A 17,417-nucleotide genomic window follows, 5' to 3' on the forward strand; every position below is an offset into this window, starting at 1 on the left:
AGGGGGCGCTTGGGTGGCTCAGTCTGTGTCTGACTCTTGATTTCAGCTCAGGTCATGATCTCACGGTCAGTGAGTTCAAGCCCCACACCAGACTCTGCGCTGACAGTGCAGAGCCTGCTTGAGATTCTCTCTCTCTCTCTGCCCCTCCACTGCTCGCTCTCTCTCAAAAACTAAACTTAAAAAAAAAAAAAAAGACTTAGTGATGTCAGGCCTTTTGATTTTGGCTATTCCAGTGACGTAGAGGTGTCTCATTGGTCTTTTGATTTGCATTGCCCTAATTAATGATGATGAGCACCTTTCATGTGTTGATTGGCCACTTGGATAGCCTTTTTCTTGAAGTGCCTGTTAAAATCTTTTGCCTGTTTTTAAAAATGAGGTTGTTAGTTTTTACCTTATTGATTTGTCAGAGCTCTTTGTATATTATGTGTATGAGTCCTCTAATAGACCTTGCTTTTAAATATCTTCTTTTAGTCTGTGGCTTGACTTTTCACTCTCTTAAATTGTCTTTTGATGAACAGAAAGTATTGTTATTATTTTTTTTCTTTTTGAGGGAGAAAGAAAGTGTGCATGAGCACAAGTGGGGGGAAGGAGCAGAGGGAGGGAGAGAGAATCTCCACTCAGCATGGAGCCAAATGCATGGCTCAGTCCCACAACCCTGGGATCATGACCTGAGCCAAAATCAAGAGTCAGACACTCAACCCACTGAGCCACCCAGGTGCCCCCATGATGAACAGAAATTCTAAATTTTAATAAAGACCTGTTTGTCAATATTTTTATTGATTCATATGTGTATGTTGTTTTATTTAAAATATATTGTCTATGTCAAGGTCATGAAGGTACTCCCTGTTTTCTTTAGAACCCTTACTGTTTTACCTCTCATGTTATGATCTGTGATCCATCTGGAATTATTTTTGTGTGCAGTGTGAGGCAATGATCTAGGATCGTACTTTTTCATATGGATAACCCATTGCCTGAAAGCCACTAAATTGAGGTGGTGCCTTTATTATGAATAAGTGATACCCATTCATAATTTTAACAGTAACTAAATTCCCAAAGTATTCTACAAACTCAGTATTATCCCAATATAATCTTTTTTTAAGTAAGCTTTATGCCCAACATGGGGTTTGAACTCACGACCTCAAGATCAAGAGCTGCATGATCTACCAACTGAGCCAGCCATGTGCCCCATCCCAATATAATTTTTAGCAGAAGATGATCATTCCAAACTTCATTTGGAAGTGAAAATATGCAATAAAAGCCAAGGAAATGTGTAAAAGAAGAACAAGGAGAGAGCACTGGTTCCACTAACTATCAAAACAATTAGAAGGAAATAGGAATTAAAATAAAAAATGGTATTTCTCAGATGGTGACAAGATCAATGGAACAAACAATGGAATTCTAAAATGAAATTTTAGAATTTGTATCTTTTGTAATTCAGTTTATGTTCCAAACGTAAACTTCAAATCGGTGGGCACTCTTCCCATTTTGGGCACTGTGACTGACCATGACCCCGCTGCAGAACCGCTGTGTGCTCCTAGGAGGGAGAAGGGGTGTTTCCAAATGCCACAAAAAGTAACCAACCCAACCCACACTGTGGAGCAATGGAGAGTTGGGGCCCTGCCCTGCTGCCTAGAGGGTTACCTGGCTCAGGTCAGGGGTCCAGCCAAGATCACTCTTTCTGGAGGGAAGCTTTCCAACAGGGGCCTCCAGGACCCCACTGGTTAGAATCTGGCAATTAGCTCCCAGCCTGAGGACCGGCACACAGAAGACAAAATACGGTGAGTGAGTCTTAGTGGTTAGGAGGACCCCCAATAACTGGTAATGGGCCAACTGGCTATTCATCTGGGGGGAAAATGAAAATGGATCCCTACCTCACACCATATTGAGAACAGATCCCAGTTGGATCAAAACCAAAAGTCAAACATTCTCATCCCTTTGGCTAATGCCCTGGTCCTGGCCTCATGTCCACATCTGGGCCTGGGTGACGACTCTCAGTGGTCTCCCTGAGACCACCTGAGGCCAGAGGTTCCCACCTCTAATGACAGCATCTCACATGTGCAAAACAAGTTACTCTCTTAAACAATCTCATTAAGAGCACCGTCTGTGAGCACCTAAAGCAATGTGCTAGAGCACTCAACACACAGGCCTTAACTAGTCTACACAGCAACCCCACAAAGGTGGGCATAGGGGCTGGTACCTGCTAGCTTTTCATTAACCAGCTGCATGGATGAATAAACGAATGAATGCACTTCCTTTTTGCACACAAGACAGGTTCGGAGGGGGTAAGTGGCTTGCCCAAGGTCACACAGCCTCTGTGGTGGGGTTTCTGCAAATGCCCCTGTCGCACAGCTCCAGGCTGGCTGCTGGCTTCCAGGCCTCGTGTTATGCAGCCCCTCTCTCCCCTTCTGGTCTTCACACCCTCCATCAGGAACCCCATCTCAACACATGAGCTAAGCCTATTCTAAGCCCCTATCTACATGGTAAGCAGGTACCTGGAAAGTCTTCCCCTTCTTACCCAGGTCGATCCCGCCACTCTGGACCCGGCTCATGTCCCACTTCCTCCAGGAAACTCCTCTGACCGCCCCCCCCCCCCCCCCCCCCACCAGTGTGCCTTTCCTGAACTCCCGCTGCCCTTCCAGTTCATCCACATCTACGGAAGCATTGGCAACCACTTATGTGAAAGCCTAAACGAACAGCAAAAACAAAGAACCCTAAAATAAGTCGGCGTCTACGTTCATAGTCACGAAAACACAGATGGGGCTGCAAAGTCTGCCCTCAACGTGGCCAACGGTGGGCCTTGATATTCACGTTTTGCTCTGTGGGCACCTGTGTGTCAGTAATGGTTTTTCAGTCGTTCGTGGGTGTGCAGCCCCCACCGACGGTGCTGCTGGATCGCAGGCAAGTCGTCAGGCTGCCTTCGTGTCCTCGCCTGCGGGGGCCGACAGGTCCCTCCTCTGGGGCTGCAGTGAGGACTACCAGGGCACACGTGCAAGGCTCCTGGAAGGACCAGGAGCGGCTGCTGCACCGTGGCCACCTCCCGCCGGCGTCCCTCCATGTCTCCCAGGTGCAGGGCAAATCCCGGTGCGGCCCCGACTCGTGCCGGCCCCCCTGGGGATCCCTCTCCACCTCAGCCCTTGCCACAAAGAGACCAACGATTCGAAAGAGGCTGTGCACCACCTCACACCCGCCAGGACGGCTGAAAATTTTTTGAAAAGGAAAGTAACGCGCGCTGGTGAGGTGGCGCAGAAATCGGAACCCTTGCCCGTGGCTGGTGGGAACGAAGACGGTCGCCGCTGCGCAAAACAGTTTGACGGTTTCTCAAAAAGGTGAAACACGGGATCGTCATGGGACCCAGCAGTTCCACTCCTAGGTGTAGATCCAAAAAAATTGAAAGCAAGGGCTCAAATCGATATTCATAACCCGTGTTCACAGCAGCATGGTTCATAGTCACCGAAAGGGGGACACAACACAAATGTCGATCGATGGATGCGTGGATCAATCCAGACAAACGGAAGGATTGTCACGGGAGGAATGAAATTCCATCACCTGCCACAACACGGATGAGCTTTGGAAACAGTAAGTGAAATAAGCCGGACACAGGAGGCCACGTTTTGCATGATTCCACTTAGATGAGGTCCCTAGACCAGCCAAGTTCATACGGAGAAAACAGAACGGTGGCCACCAGGGACGGGGGGAGGGTGGAGAACCGGTGTTCAGTGGGGACAGAGTTTTTCTGGGGGCAATGATGGTTGTATGACATTGTGAATGTATTTAGTGCCACTGAACTGGACACTTACGAGTGATTTTAAAACGGTGACTATTGTGCCACGCATGTTGGACGGCGATAACAAAAGAGAAAGAGAGATGGCCGCACTCACCAAAGAGATCCTCCGGTCTCTGCTCAGCACCAGACCTGGAACGGAAGCACAAAGACGGGGGCCTCAGTGCTGCCTGTCCGGGTGAGGGACTCGGCGCGGCTTCCCTGGGGACCCGGGGCCCTTCCAGCCGGGGCGCACTTCTTCAGCCTGCACTCGTGTCCTCTTGGGACCGAGCCAGGGCAGCAGAGCTTGGCCACGGCCACCCGGACACGGGCCAGTGTGGCCCACCCAGGCACGTCCCTCGGGCCACCCCAGAGAGCGGTGCAGGACGGTGATGGACGGTGGCTGTCATCTCTGAGAACCTTAAGGTGATCGCGTGATCGTTAAACCCCAGGAAGTACCCAGCGGCATCAGTGCCATCAAGTGTCAAAGAGAAAAGAAGGTTGGTGGGGTTGGGAGACCCGTGGTCCCACCTGTTGGCCAAGCCTCGGTTCTCTGCCGCAGCCTGACGGTGGACTGGAAGGATATGAGCACGCTTAAAAAGCGGGTTATCCTGGGGGGTGAGCTGAGCCACAAGGATGGGAAAGGGGTAAGACACGGCGAGACACGCAGAGCTGTTTATGGTACATTGTGTTTCAAACTACGTCATGTAGCACCTGTTCGAAAAAGTAATATTCACGTAAAAAGCAAAACCAAAATGGCGACTAGGTTGGCATCCGTGCCCAGCCCTTTGTACACCCCATCAGCTCTGGAGGAAGGGGTACTTGGGCAGGACGCAGGGGTGGGGGGTCCACCAGGGGAAGGGCGTGAGGTCTCCCTGCTGAAAACCTGATGTTTGAATACAAAATGGTTTTCCGAGAAACAATTATGGGAACATTAAGGAGAGCTCTTTTCCATAATTATTAGGTTTCCCCCTCTAATTAGAGATTGTGGAACTTTTAGACATAGTTTTAAATGTAGACGATTAACTGTTGTGAGAGGTTCTTAGGCATTTGGGACTCAAAATACTTGGGAGGACCGTGTAATCGTCTCGGCCTAATGAAACCAAGGCTGAGGCCTCTGGGTGACCTTCGGCTCTGGCCGTGACCTCCCTGCACAGACAACCAGCCCCCGCTGCCCGTGCAGGACCACAGGCAACCCCGGGGCCCCCACCTGGGCTCGCTGCCTCCTCCTTCCTCCAGGCCTGGGCTCCAGCTGCTCAGAGGATGTGAAACAACTTTGAAAGGGGGTTACCTTAAGGGTGGGGTGACCCCCAAGGTACCTGGGGGTTCCTACCGAGCTGTTTTCTCTGCCCTGGGCCATGGCTTCTCTTCTCTTTGGCCACATCCTCCTCCTATTCCAAGACTCGCTTCCACTGGGCACATCCTAAACAGGCCCCAGCAGGCCCACAGCCTGGCTGCTTTCCTGTTGCTCCCCCCCGCCCCCCACGAGACAGTGAGACTTTCGAAGGCCAGAAATGTGTTTCTCAGACCAGCAGGCCAGCACAGATATCCCTTAGAGGAGTTCCACGAACAGATCCAAGAGCAAGCAGCCCTAGCTTTTTTGGAAGGCCGCTTGGTGCTCTTCTCAGACTCAGGTCCCACGACATCAGGGCCAGCAGCTGCTCAGCGGGGCTTTGCACTGACTTAACTCCCTTAACAACCTGTTTCATTGGGAAAGAACTGGGAGGGATGAGGCCAGTGTGAGCCCCGGAAAGAGGAGAGACTGGGCTCGGCCTGCCCAGAGCCTGCTGGGGCCCCTCGGGCTAGCCGGGCCAGCGACTTGTGAGCCGACACCTCCTCCAAGACTCTTGGAATCCCTAACAAGTCGCGGGAAACATGCAATTCATAAGAAAATACTTTCGAATGCGGGAGATATGATCAGAACCCTAGACCGCCTCCCACCCGTCTCCTGCCAGAGCACCTAAAGCCTGTGTAATCTAAGTACTAAAGGTGCTAGAAGCATCTTTTGTTCTAATATCTGGCCTTTGAGGCCAGGTCCTGACACAGAGCTTCAGGATCCCTTGCAATTTCCTAGGTGATAGGCGCATCTTTGGTCCTAATGAGGGGGCTCTTGGTGGGCTCTAGATAGCCTCAGGGTCAACCTGTGATTAGAAGCCTGAAATGTTACGTCTACCTCCCCATCCTCTGGGAAGGGGAGAGGGGCCAGAAACTGTGATGATGGACCATGTCTACACGGCGAAGCCTCCATTAAAAAAATCCCTCAACTAGGGGGTTCAGGGAGCTTCCCAGGCTGGTGAACACATTGGTGCTGGGAGGACGGTGCACCCAGGGGACGCGTGGACGCTCCGCACTCCTCCCTCACACGCTGCCTTCTGGATCTCTCCCGTCTGGCTGTTCCTCAGGTGTATCCTTTATAATGAACTGTATCCTAGGGAGTAAATGGGTTTCCCAAGTTCTGTAAGCCTCTGAAACTGAGGAGTGGGTGGAAGGAACCCCAGATTTTTTTGTTTGCTTTTTTAACAACATTTTTTTTTTTTAATTTACATCCAAATTAGCTAGCATACGGTGCAACAATGATTTCAGGAATAGATTCCTTCGTGCCCCTCCCCCATTTATCCCCTCCCCCTCCCACAATCCCTCCTGTAACCCTCAGTTTGGTCTCCATATGTATGAGTCTCTTACGTTTTGTCCCCCTACCTGTTTTTATATTATTTTTGTTTCCCTTCCCTTACGTTCATCTGTTTTGTCTCTTAAAGTCCTCATAGGAGTGAAGTCATATGATTTTTGTCTTTCTCTGACTGACTAATTTCGCTTAGCATAATACCCTCCAGTTCCATTCGCGTAGTTGCAAATGGCAAGATCTCATTCTTTTTGATTGCCGAGTAATACTCCATTGTGTGTGTGTGTGTGTGTGTGTGTGTGTGTGTGTGTGTGTACACCACATCTTCTTTCTCCATTCATCCATCGATGGACATTTGGGCTCTTTCCATACTTTGGCTATTGTCAATAGTGCTGCTATAAACATTGGGGTGCATGTGTCCCTTCAAAACAGCACCCCTGTATCCCGTGGATAAACGCCTAGTAGTGCCATCGCTGGGTCGTAAGGTAGTTCTATTTTTAGTTTTTTGAGGAACCCCCATACTGTTTTCCAGAGTGGCTGCACCAGCTTGCGTTCCCAGGGAACCCCAGATTTATAACCAGTGAGTCAGAAGCACAAGTAGCAGCCGGGACTTATAACTGGCATCCACAGTGAGGGCAGCCTCGTGGGACTGAGCCCTTAGCCTGTGGGTGGATCGTGTCAGAACTGAGATAAGTGAGTCACAGGACGTCCAGCTGGAAGAGTCGATCACTGTGAGAAACACCCACACACTCAGTGTCGGCTCCGCAGGACAGAAACGGTTCTCCCTCACAGAGACAAAGTCATTTTCCGTGCCCAGGGCCCCTGCTTTGGTTCCCCTCTCATCTCCAGACCCAGCTCCCGACTCCAGCCCCACTTGGCCTCCCCTGCCACCTTCCAGATTGTTCTAGAACTGGACTCTGCAGAGTCTCACTGGGGGTGGTGGCGGCAGGGGGCGCGGCTACCACCTTTCAGTGGCTCCCCACCCACCACCTTGGGCACCTTCACCTTCACCACCTGTGGCTCAGCGTGCCCACGAGGTCTTCCCCTCTGTCCTCCTCCAACCTCCCGGCCCCCCTCCTTTCTCCTGCCCCTGAGCCCACATGCTGTCCAGAAGGACCTTCACCAGGTGACTGCTCCAGCCCACCCCGTCTTCCCGTGCTCTCCCAGGGCGGGCGCTCCTTAACAATATGCTTGGGAAGGAAGGAAAACCATCACGGAGTAGACAGTTATCTTCTGCATCTGTTTTCTAGAAACCAGCCCTCCCTCTTTCTACAAAATGGGACTATTCACCCCTTGGGCTAAGAACCCCCAGGAATAAGAGGAAGATGCCCAGCAGGCCAGCCACCAGATGGTCCCCTCTCTGCACCCAGTGGGGGAATCCCACCTTGAAACACTCCTGGCATTTTCCCAAAGAAATGTGTAGTTTCCAGGCATCCCCAGCGGAACCAGGTCCCGGTGACTCCTTAAAACCTTCAACCAACCGCGGCAAGAAAGCAAAGAGCTGGCCAAGTAGCACCTGCCGTTGCCACCCTGACCCCAGCCTGAGCAGGGGCCCACCCTGCAGCCAGTGCCAAGTTCAGGCGGTTCCTCCCCACCTCCCCACCCTTCAGTGAAAACTGTGCCAGAGCCTCCCTCTTGTTAAAAAGAAAACCATGATGAAGGAAATGTTCGACTTTGAATCGCTGTGGGCCCTGCCCCTAGGCTCCCAGGGAAGCTACGCTTAGAGCTTTGACTGAGGTCAGAATGGCTTCACTGAACTCCCAGGCATGATCTCTATTTCTGCCCCGAGCACACACTGGGCAGGTGCATCAAGAGCAAATGCCCTAAAAGAAAATACCTGTTTATTCGTGTTGTGTTAACAGGTCTCGGATTGGTCGGCAGGATATCAGAGCAGCTCGCCTGAGCGCACCCGGGGGTCCTCAGGACTCGGTGCTGGGTGCCCGCATGGGCCCCTCGTCCCCGCCCCTGACTTCTCAGCACCTCACAGGTGTCTCTGGCGAGCTCTCCCGATACCCGGACCTCCTCAATTTGAGTTGACGGTCCTGACTTTTATTCGAGCTGTCAAAGGTGATCTGTAACCTAGAGGGTGGAGTGGACGGACGGTTTGAAGTTGGCCTTATACTAATGGATGTTATTAATGTGAGGCTTGAGTCAGTTTTCTGGCTAGAATTAGGAGAGACTGAGTCACTCAGCTCCGAAGAGAAGGGACACTTGCTCCTTGCGGCCTAGCGGAAGCGTCTGAGGCTGTTCCTCCAGACGTGTGGCGGTCCCACAGCCATTTCCATCTCGGAAGGTAACTAGTGATTGGCTTGGCCAGGGATGCACATGTAAGGACCGACCGTCCGGTGCTCCGAGCTCCCCCGGTGGTCTGAGACCTCGCTGGGAGAAACCCAGACACGTGAGAGAGTGTCTCAGGGCCCTTTGGAAGCGACACTCATAAGCAGCATCCCCTGGATCCGCCACACTTAATATCCTTAGATCTTATTTCAGCCTTACTCTAAAAATAAAACTGAAACTAAAAGGCACAGGGAACCGCGCTTCAAAGGAGGGAACGGTCCCGCGAAAAACTAACAACCCCCCACGGGCCACTCCAGGAAGTCACTGCGTGGTACACGTGAGTCTGTACTTGTAAGTGCTTCTTACTTAAATGGGGAAATTTAAGGAAAACCGGAGTCTCAGACGGCCACATGGCATTCTCTTGATATGTCTGAATTAGTTTCTTATGCGCGCACTAGTAGAGGAGACCGGCCCTAAGACTAAGCAACCGGAAACCAGGAAGCTGTTTGGGTCGATCAGGGAAGCCTCCAACTTTTGGGGGAAAACCAGCACTAACAGAGGCACCCTGGGCTTCATTTGGTTTGTTGTTGCAGGTTCTGGTAACTTGGCACAAACCTGGCCGTATTCTAATTGGAAATGACTAATTCATAGACCCATAAACTATAAGGCTGTCTTACAATTACATTTGTTTTAGTAAAAGGGGGATAGTTGGAAATTGGGTCTTTATTTTATTTTTATTTATTTATTTATTTATTTTATGTTTATTTATTTTTGAGAGAGAGACAGAGTGAGAGCAGGGGAGGGGCAGAGAGAGAGGGAGACCCGGAATCTGAAGCGGGCTCCAGGCTCTGAGCTGTCAGCACAGAGCCCGACGCGGGGCTCGAACCCATGAACCGCGAGATCGTGACCTGAACCGAAGTCGGACGCTTACCCGACTGCGGGGCCCCCCCCCCGCGCGCCTTCTTTTTTTTCCATTCCCAACGTGGGGTGGCACTCACGACCCTGAGATCAAGAGTCACACGCTCTAATGACTGAGCCTGCCAGGCACCCTGTCCGCTAGTCCGTTTTGAAAAACCTCTTTTGAGTCACTCTGCCTCAAACCCTAGCCTCGGACACCAGCACCCGCCACACGGGCCAGCACAGCATGGCTGGAACATTCCCCAACGTTCAGTCCGAAGACACCTGACGACTCTCAGCTGCCTGAGCTGGCGTGAGTCACTTGGCCTTTCCGAGCCTCAGTTTCTCCGGCTCTGGAGGGGGTGAGTATAGGGCAGCAGGGGGGTTCCATGAGATACTGTTTGCTGAGCACTTAGCGTGATGCCAGGTCCGGAGCAAGCAGCCCCGGTGCTTAGCTATCGCTCCTCAATAAGAACAGTGCCAGTAAGCGGCGGTCTCGGAGGATGACAGTCCCTACCTGTGGCCACCTGGGTGGTTCCTCTCTGCAGGAGAAGCCGTGCGCATTCCTCACCCACGTGACTGTTGTTCTTCAGGAACCTGGGGAAGACAGAGGGACGCTCAACGTCTTGGGGCAGGGGAGGTCAGATGGAAAGGAGAGGAGGGCCGCCCCACGGAGGACACAGGCATGTGTCGGTGGGGATGTTCGCATCAGCAGGGTGCGTATGTGAGTGTGCTTAGGTGTGTGTATTTTCACCCCTTTAGACCACAAATATTTATAGATCCCTGACTACCAGCGACACTTCCAGTGCCGGAGGGACAAAGGCAACCCGCCAGCGGCCACCGCCACAGATCTTCAGTCGCCTACGGGGCAACTGGACCTGGGGGAGTCAGAGTCCCAGCGGAAGAGGCAGCCAGCCGAGGCCGGAAGGAGGAGTCGGGAAGTTAGCCAGGTGCCTGCAGAGAGGACCAGGGAGGAATTACAGGGCGAAGAAGCGGGGCAGAGGACGTGTGGAGAGGGGTCCTGGTACATGAAGGGCGTGGCTACAGAGCGGGGAGGATAAGGCAGATCAAGTCCCGGCTGGGGTGTCTGAAGAGTGCCAGGCAGCCTGGTGCCCAGGGGGAGCACAGAGAGAAACAGGCTTGCTGTGCATCTGAGAGGAGACAGATGCCCCCTCTGTGCCCCAGAGATGTCCTCCCTTGGTATTCCATAGCTCCTCCAGCTCCGCCACAGCCCCGTCTCACCGGATTGCACTCACCCCTGCAGCATCTCCTCCGGGCTGAGCACTCGCTGGGGCTTCTGGGAGGCCTCTATCTGTAGCATGTGCTCTATCATTCTTCGCTTATAGGTCAGCAAGTTCTCCGATTCCTGGGGGGTTGCAGGTTCTGCTGGGTGGGCAGGACTCCGGGCTGCAGACAAAGGGGCCAGCTCCTCCCCCGCCCCCCCCATGCACCCCCTTTAGCCGGGAGTCCTTCTGACCCAGTGAGGGGGTGGGGCACAGGATCAGCCCCTGCTAGTCAGTCCTGTGATCAGGGCAAGTTGTCTGCCTCGGTCACAGCCAGGCCAGCCCCGCCTGGGGTCGGACAGCTGCAGGATCAGGTTGGAGGAGGATGGAAGACAAAGGAAACCTCGATCAACTGCCAGAGCTTTGCAAAGGTGCAGCGGTAGGCCCGGAAGTCAAGCACCACCCAGGGTCGGCAAGTTCATCTGGTTTAATTAATGCTCTCACTCGAAACGGTGGAGAGGAGACTGCCACTCCAAGCAGAGCACTTGGGGCTTTCAGCCCCCCCTTCGAGTGTACCCATTCCCAACCCAGCTCCCTCTGAGAACAGCCCAGCCCTGCCCACGGTCGGCTCCGTGAGCAGCAGTGGGAAGTGACGCTCCCATCCAACCCCCTGAGAACGCAGGACAAAGAGGACCAGATACCCAGACCCCCGGGAGGAAGATCCTGGGGCACCGTGTTTGGTAACTCAGATAAGGAAGGAAGAGCAGCCCAAGTCTCACTGGATCCTCACGTTAACCCACAGGCCATCTACTCATGAAACCAGCACCTACTGAGCGCTTACTGTATGCTGGGATTGGGCATGTGGTAATAAAAAGACAGCGTGGTTCATGCCCTTTTGGCATCTGTGGCCATTTTACAGATAAGAAACTGGAATTGGTGACAAAGCTGTGTCCTCACCGAGAGACTGAGCCCTCGGGAAGCAGGATGACCGAATGTGAGAGGGGGGGCAGACACCTCTGAGGTCATCTAGCCCAACCATCTCATTTTGGTCCGGATAGGCCAAGTCGCTTGCCCAGGGTCACCCAGCAGGTCAATGGCAGAGCCAGGACCCAGATGCAGGGACGGCACTGTTTGTTGTCACTGGTGGCGGCGGTGAGAGGGATCGGCACTTTCCCATTGGTCTGCACTCGGGGCTGCTGTGTGCGGTTGTCCAGTGTGTGCACAGCGCAAAAGCATGCAACCGAGCATGAGTGCGGGTGGCCTCGCCAAGCTGTGTGCCCCCAGAGCTTCCTCAATCCACCGTTCCTACCCTCTCCGTCCCCTGCCACTTCGTGACTGATCTGGCATTCTGTAGCCATGCCACATACAGGGTTTCCAAGGATCACAAAGACCTCTGCAACCCCTTTCTCTGCCCACTCCTTGGGGTATAGGCTGCACAACCCTGTCCTCTGCGGGGATCCTCTCTGATCCCCCCTTGTCTACCCTCTGCCACCTTCTCCCATCTCCCTGGTACCCACCAAAGAGACAGGGCTGAGGACACTACCGGGGGGCCTGGGTCTCCCCCATGACGGTACGCACGAAAGCCTTTGTTCTTACTTTATAGTCCAGGGCACATGGCAACGTGTCCAGCAAGATGAGTTTATCCACCATCTCGGGGAAGGTACAGGAATACTTGATGGGACCCAAAAAGGAAACAATGAGTAGGAGAGGAAGAAGGCAATGAGACTCCAGCTTTTCCCTGGGGACACTGGTATTTCCAGTGTCTTTGTTCCCTTCAGGGTAGCCCTCCTCTCCCCTCCCCCCAAGGTCCACACTCAGACCAAGGTCCACCTCCTGCTGTGGCTAGATTCCAGGGCTCCCTGGGGATGAAGGATGTGGAAACTCTGAGCTCCATCAGGAATCTCCAGTTTCAGCAACCTCCCCACAATAATGATTACTGCCAGTGACAGAGCAAACTGACACTAGGTCATAAAATGCTGGCTTCAAATTTGTGATAGGAGGACACACTTCCTTTCCTGGCGCCTTCCCCTGGTTTCTCCCGCTCTCCCCCACAACCACCACCTCCCCCCGCCCCCCGCCACCTGTCAGAGCGCCCAAGGTGGCCAGAGGTGGTCACTGCAAAGCCATCTACTCACCATTCCGCCCACAATACCACCTGGGGGGGGGGGGGGGGGCAAAAGAAGAGTGAGCTGGTGTTCTCCCAGCTCTTGAAGTCCTACGAAAACTTCCTCCCAAGGGCTGCCCCACCCCAGGCTAGGGGCCTGGCTCCTCTCTCCCCCCGGGGCTCTTAATTCACTGTCAAACTTGGGGTTCCCTCCCTGGGGCCATATGGCCCCTTCGTCAGACCTAACCACTCAAAAGGCCACATTTCTCTTGTCACGTTGGAAGACAGCCACCTCTGGGGCCGTATGTCCCTTGGGGCAGTTGCCTCAGGCCAAAGGGCAGAGCGCCCATAGTGCCCGCACACCCCTTCCCCTCTCCTTGCAGTGCCCAGAAGTGCAGGGTACTGGTGTACCGATTTTCTCCCTCCCTCGCAGCCCCCCAGCCCAGTCAGCCCCCCGCCCGCCCAAGTGTAACGTGTACTCACCAAAACTGTGGCCCATGATGGAAAAACTATTCCATTTCAAAGCTGAAAACATACGGAGCCAGCGTTGGATGTGCCCAGCCTCCCGCAAACCTCTGTCCTGCAGTCCCTGAGGTCACGACGTCCGTCCCCGGCATCTGGGGCGCCCCACTCAGGAAACTAGCTCAGAGGGACCCCCAGCTTCCCTGAGGGAGTGGAACCCACAGGAGGAATAGAGCTCTTCTTTGGCTAGCCCCCTCCAGCTCTCCCAGAGTCACCCATGAATTTGTGGCAGGACTAGGGCCAGACCCCAGGTCACTCCCAGGCCGGGATCGCTACCTGGTTACCACACCCCGCTCCAGAGAGGACAGGGGATGTCCCCAGTGCACCCCTCCACACACACACACACACACACACACACACACACACACACACTCGGCCTCTTATTTACCTGCTACAACTCTCTGGACCTCAATCACAAAGTTTTGCTGGTAATACGGGAGACCTGGGCTGTAATGCGATGAGAGCCCATGTCCCCCGAAATCCATGGCAACGTAATGAAAGTCTGAGACGAGAGACAGGGGTTAGGAGAAGGCACCTAGGTCAGACGTCTCCCCTCACCTCTCACTCTCCTGCAGTCTATGCCCTGCTGCCCCTCAGCTTCCCTTCAGCCCTACCTTTTGGGAGCAGAGGGATGAGTCTGTCAAAGGAGTTGGCATTGTCCAGCCAGCCGTGCAGGCAAAGAACCGGGGGGCCCTGCTGGGAGCCCCAGAGTTTGGCAGCGATGTGTCCCCAGGGCACAGCCAGCTTCATCTCTGATGTCAGACCTAGAAGACAGCCACCCACCCACTCATCCATGAAGCCGGCCCTTTCTGAGCCCCTCGTCAGTGTCCCAACGTGTCGGGGCACCAGCACAGCCCAGGGAGGCTCAGATTCCCACACTGCCCTCTGGGGCTTACCAGGAGAGAGCGTGAGGTGGGTTGGGGCATACCCAGAGGAAGGAAAGGTAAACTGGGTCCTCTGAATGAGGAAAACCGACAGAACTTTATGGAACTGGCTGGGGAAACTGGCTAGACCCCGGCTCTGCCACCTGCTGGCTGTGGCAGGTGGGCCAGTTAATAAAAAAAACTTCCTGAGCCCCAGGTTTCTTTTCCGTAAAGCTGGCGTCAACAGAGTACCAACAACATACTCTAAACTTTCAGAAGGGCAGATGGATGGCCCCTCTCCTCGCTTCCTCAGAGTAAATCTGATCATGATCACATTCCCTTCGCAAACCGGTAAACCGAGGCACGGGGAGGTGCGGTTCATGCCCAAGGTCACCAGGGAGACTGAAGCAGGGCCAGGATCTGGCGCAGGCGGCACAGCCCCAGGACCCCAGTCCCGACCACCCAGCCCCACGCTGTCTCTGTTCTGCTCTGGGCCGGGCTGCCTTCTCCACCGCCTGGCGCTGACCTTTTCACCCTGCTAGCCCACCCGCCGGGCTGGAGACCCGTGAACTCCCCGCGCCCCCGCGCTTATTTCTTGGGCTCCCGGACCCCTGAGAGGCCACGTGTAGCCCTGTCCTGCCCACCCCCCCTCCTGCGGGTCGGTCCGGCCACTTCCGCTCCGGGGTCGAGGGTGCCAATGGTGGAGTCGCGACACCCGGGAACGCGTAAGTAAGTGGTCAGTCGTAAGTAGCTGGGGCAGGTGGAAGGGCACGCGTGGCCTCCCCCCATCCCACTCCGGCATAAGGGGCCCGGGGCGCGGCGTCTTCACCCATTACAGTCGTCCTGCGGGGAGCACGGGGCCGTCACTCCGCCACGAGGTCGCCAGCGGTCGTGAGAACCGCTGAGCTTCAGACCCCGCCCCCGCGGGCCGGCCCCGGCCTGGCCCCGGCCTGGCCCCGCCCCTCCCCCTCTGCCCAGGCCCCGCCCCCGACCGCCTGCAAGGGCCCTGCTGGCGCCCCCTGCCAGAGCTCGTGATCCGCCTGGCTCCTTCCAGGGGCCCTGAGAGCCCGGAGGCTCACCCACCGGGCAGAAGCTGTGAGCAGAGCGGCTAGGAAGGCCTGAGGAGGTGGCCAAACCTCCTCCAAATTTTTGAGCTACACTCGGGATGATGTCGAGGAGAGTGAAGTCTCTGCTTGACACGTGGGTGCCAGACCCTGACCCTGGGAAGTCACCATGGCTGGCCTCGCTCCCGTGCGGGACCAGGAGCGGGCGGAGGCCCAGGGAGCAGTCACAGCGAGCGGGGCTGCCAGGTGGGTCCTCCCTGGCTCGCTCCGTAGGACTAAAGGTGGAGTGATTCTTTAATGGTTAAATGTTTGCCTGGAAGGCAAGGCTGCCTCCAGCGTGTTCTCACTGTGTCCTGGGGTCACCAGTAGTGCCTGGCACGAACCAGCCTTAATATTTGTTGCACAAATGGATGAATATGTAAATTGGGGACATGGAGAACCTCCCCGGGCTTGGAAGGACAGTAAACATTGAGCTTGGGAAGGATTGAGATCCCTAACTCATGAAGGGGATGTTTGGGGTACTAAATGCTATAATAAAGTCACTGAAGTCCATCCTCTGAGTCAGAGGCAAGTCTCCGACAAATAAGGGAAAGTGCCTCCTGAACATCCACCACCGTTTGCTAATTGGAAGATCTGACCCCTCAGAGGTCACAGTCCAGCAGAGTCCCTAAATGGTCAACTATAATCCAGCAGATGGGGGCTGGAGAGTGAATTCTCCCTGGGAAATGATAGGAGATCCAGGCCCTGAAGGGGGGCAGGCGGGGGTGTGCCACAAAGCAGGGAACGTTGTTGGTGGCTGGAAAATGTGGGGAAGGGGGCCACTGGGGCTCCGTGCGGCCCTAAGGAATTTGCACCTTACCGAATGGTGGGAGTCTGGGGGAGGGGCTTGGAGCTGGGAGTGATGAGTCCATTTCTATAATGGGTACATGCACAGTGGTGCCTCAGTTCCGGAAATGCTTTGGCTTCCTTGACACGTTATGCTGGGGGTCCGAGATCGTGGGGTGACAGAAGCAATGCCTACTGCCACCAACCTCCCTCCCCCACCAACAGCACCGTGGCAGCTCTGGTCTTGCTTCCTCGGGGAATCACACAGAGAAGTCACTATTCTACACAAATGTACACCTGGTCACAGGGGCCCTGACAAAGGGTGACCTGCATTGACTCAGCCTCCGGACAGCCCCCCTTGTCCCCCGCCCCACCGCTAGACTGGACTGGGCTCCAGGCAAATGCCCTGCACACTGGGCGCGAGGGAGCCAGTGAGCGCAGTGCACTCCCGAGGCTTCAGGACGGAGCAGACTCTCCTTTGTTGGGGCACAGATTCAGGAATGCTGCTGGTGAGTTAGGGGACTGGGTGCGGCCAGAGCACTGAAACGGTGACCGGGTGGTGGCCCAGCCTACCATGGCGGAGGGGCCGGTGAGCTGGGCATCTCAGCAGCCCGAGGGTGCAGAGGGGGCTTCAATGCCTGCCAGCGGGGATGGGCAGAAATGCCGGGTCATTGTGGCGTGCCTCGTCCTGGTGCGAGTGGCTTCAGAGTGAGCGCCATCCTCCAGGGAAGCTTGGCAGTCGGGAGCTGTTAAAAAACTCTTTGCCAGCCCGAAGTCCTGGCGCGCAGTCCTGGAGCCGGTAATTCAGGCTTTGACGCTCCCTGCCTGTAGTCATAAGAGCTCTCCAAGCTCCACTGTCCACAGGCTAAACTGACTGCTGGCCTGCCAGCCCGCCCTGTGCCAGTAGGCCTCACCAGGCACAAAGTGCCCTGAAGTGCCCTTTGCGAGGTCAGCTGTTCCCTCCGCCCCTTCCCTTCATGCCCTTCCCTGACCTGTTTCCTTAGAGCCCTAAAGGGACTGATATGGGAGAGGGAGATGACTCTATATCTCTTTTAAACAAACAAACAAGGGCGCCTGGGTGGCGCAGTCGGTTAAGCGTCCGACTTCAGCCAGGTCACGATCTCGCGGTCCGTGAGTTCGAGCCCCGCGTCGGGCTCTGGGCTGATGGCTCGGAGCCTGGAGCCTGTTTCCGATTCTGTGTCTCCCTCTCTCTCTGCCCCTCCCCCGTTCATGCTCTGTCTCTCTCTGTCCCAAAAATAAAT

At 54.8% G+C, this 17,417-nt stretch overlaps 1 protein-coding gene across 4 annotated transcripts in view; it reads right to left on the reverse strand.

Moving 5' to 3' along the window:
- Positions 1-15,203, reverse strand: part of SERHL2 (serine hydrolase like 2) — a 20,630-nt gene extending 5,427 nt beyond the window's left edge. The window contains exons 1-9 of one of the 4 annotated variants that reach the window (XR_005795197.1): positions 14,939-15,149; positions 14,018-14,167; positions 13,792-13,905; positions 13,365-13,406; positions 12,913-12,932; positions 12,374-12,448; positions 10,811-10,983; positions 10,072-10,151; positions 3,879-3,913 (exon numbers count right to left, since the gene is read on the reverse strand). Coding sequence is in view for 3 of the 4 variants with exons in the window: in XM_040490649.1 (XP_040346583.1) it covers positions 3,879-3,913; positions 10,072-10,151; positions 10,811-10,983; positions 12,374-12,448; positions 12,913-12,932; positions 13,365-13,406; positions 13,792-13,905; positions 14,018-14,167; positions 14,939-15,068 (819 nt within the window). In the remaining variant the exon portion in view is untranslated. Of the gene's footprint in view, positions 1-3,878; positions 3,914-10,071; positions 10,152-10,810; positions 10,984-12,373; positions 12,449-12,912; positions 12,933-13,364; positions 13,407-13,791; positions 13,906-14,017; positions 14,168-14,938 lie in introns of all 4 variants that reach the window. The other 3 variants (XM_040490651.1, XM_040490649.1, XM_040490650.1) reach the window with 3 other exon arrangements.
- Positions 15,204-17,417: the final 2,214 nt, after the last annotated feature.

This window comes from Herpailurus yagouaroundi, unplaced genomic scaffold, assembly GCF_014898765.1.
Source record: "Herpailurus yagouaroundi ecotype Mexico unplaced genomic scaffold, PumYag 182, whole genome shotgun sequence".
Lineage (NCBI taxonomy): Eukaryota > Metazoa > Chordata > Mammalia > Carnivora > Felidae > Herpailurus > Herpailurus yagouaroundi.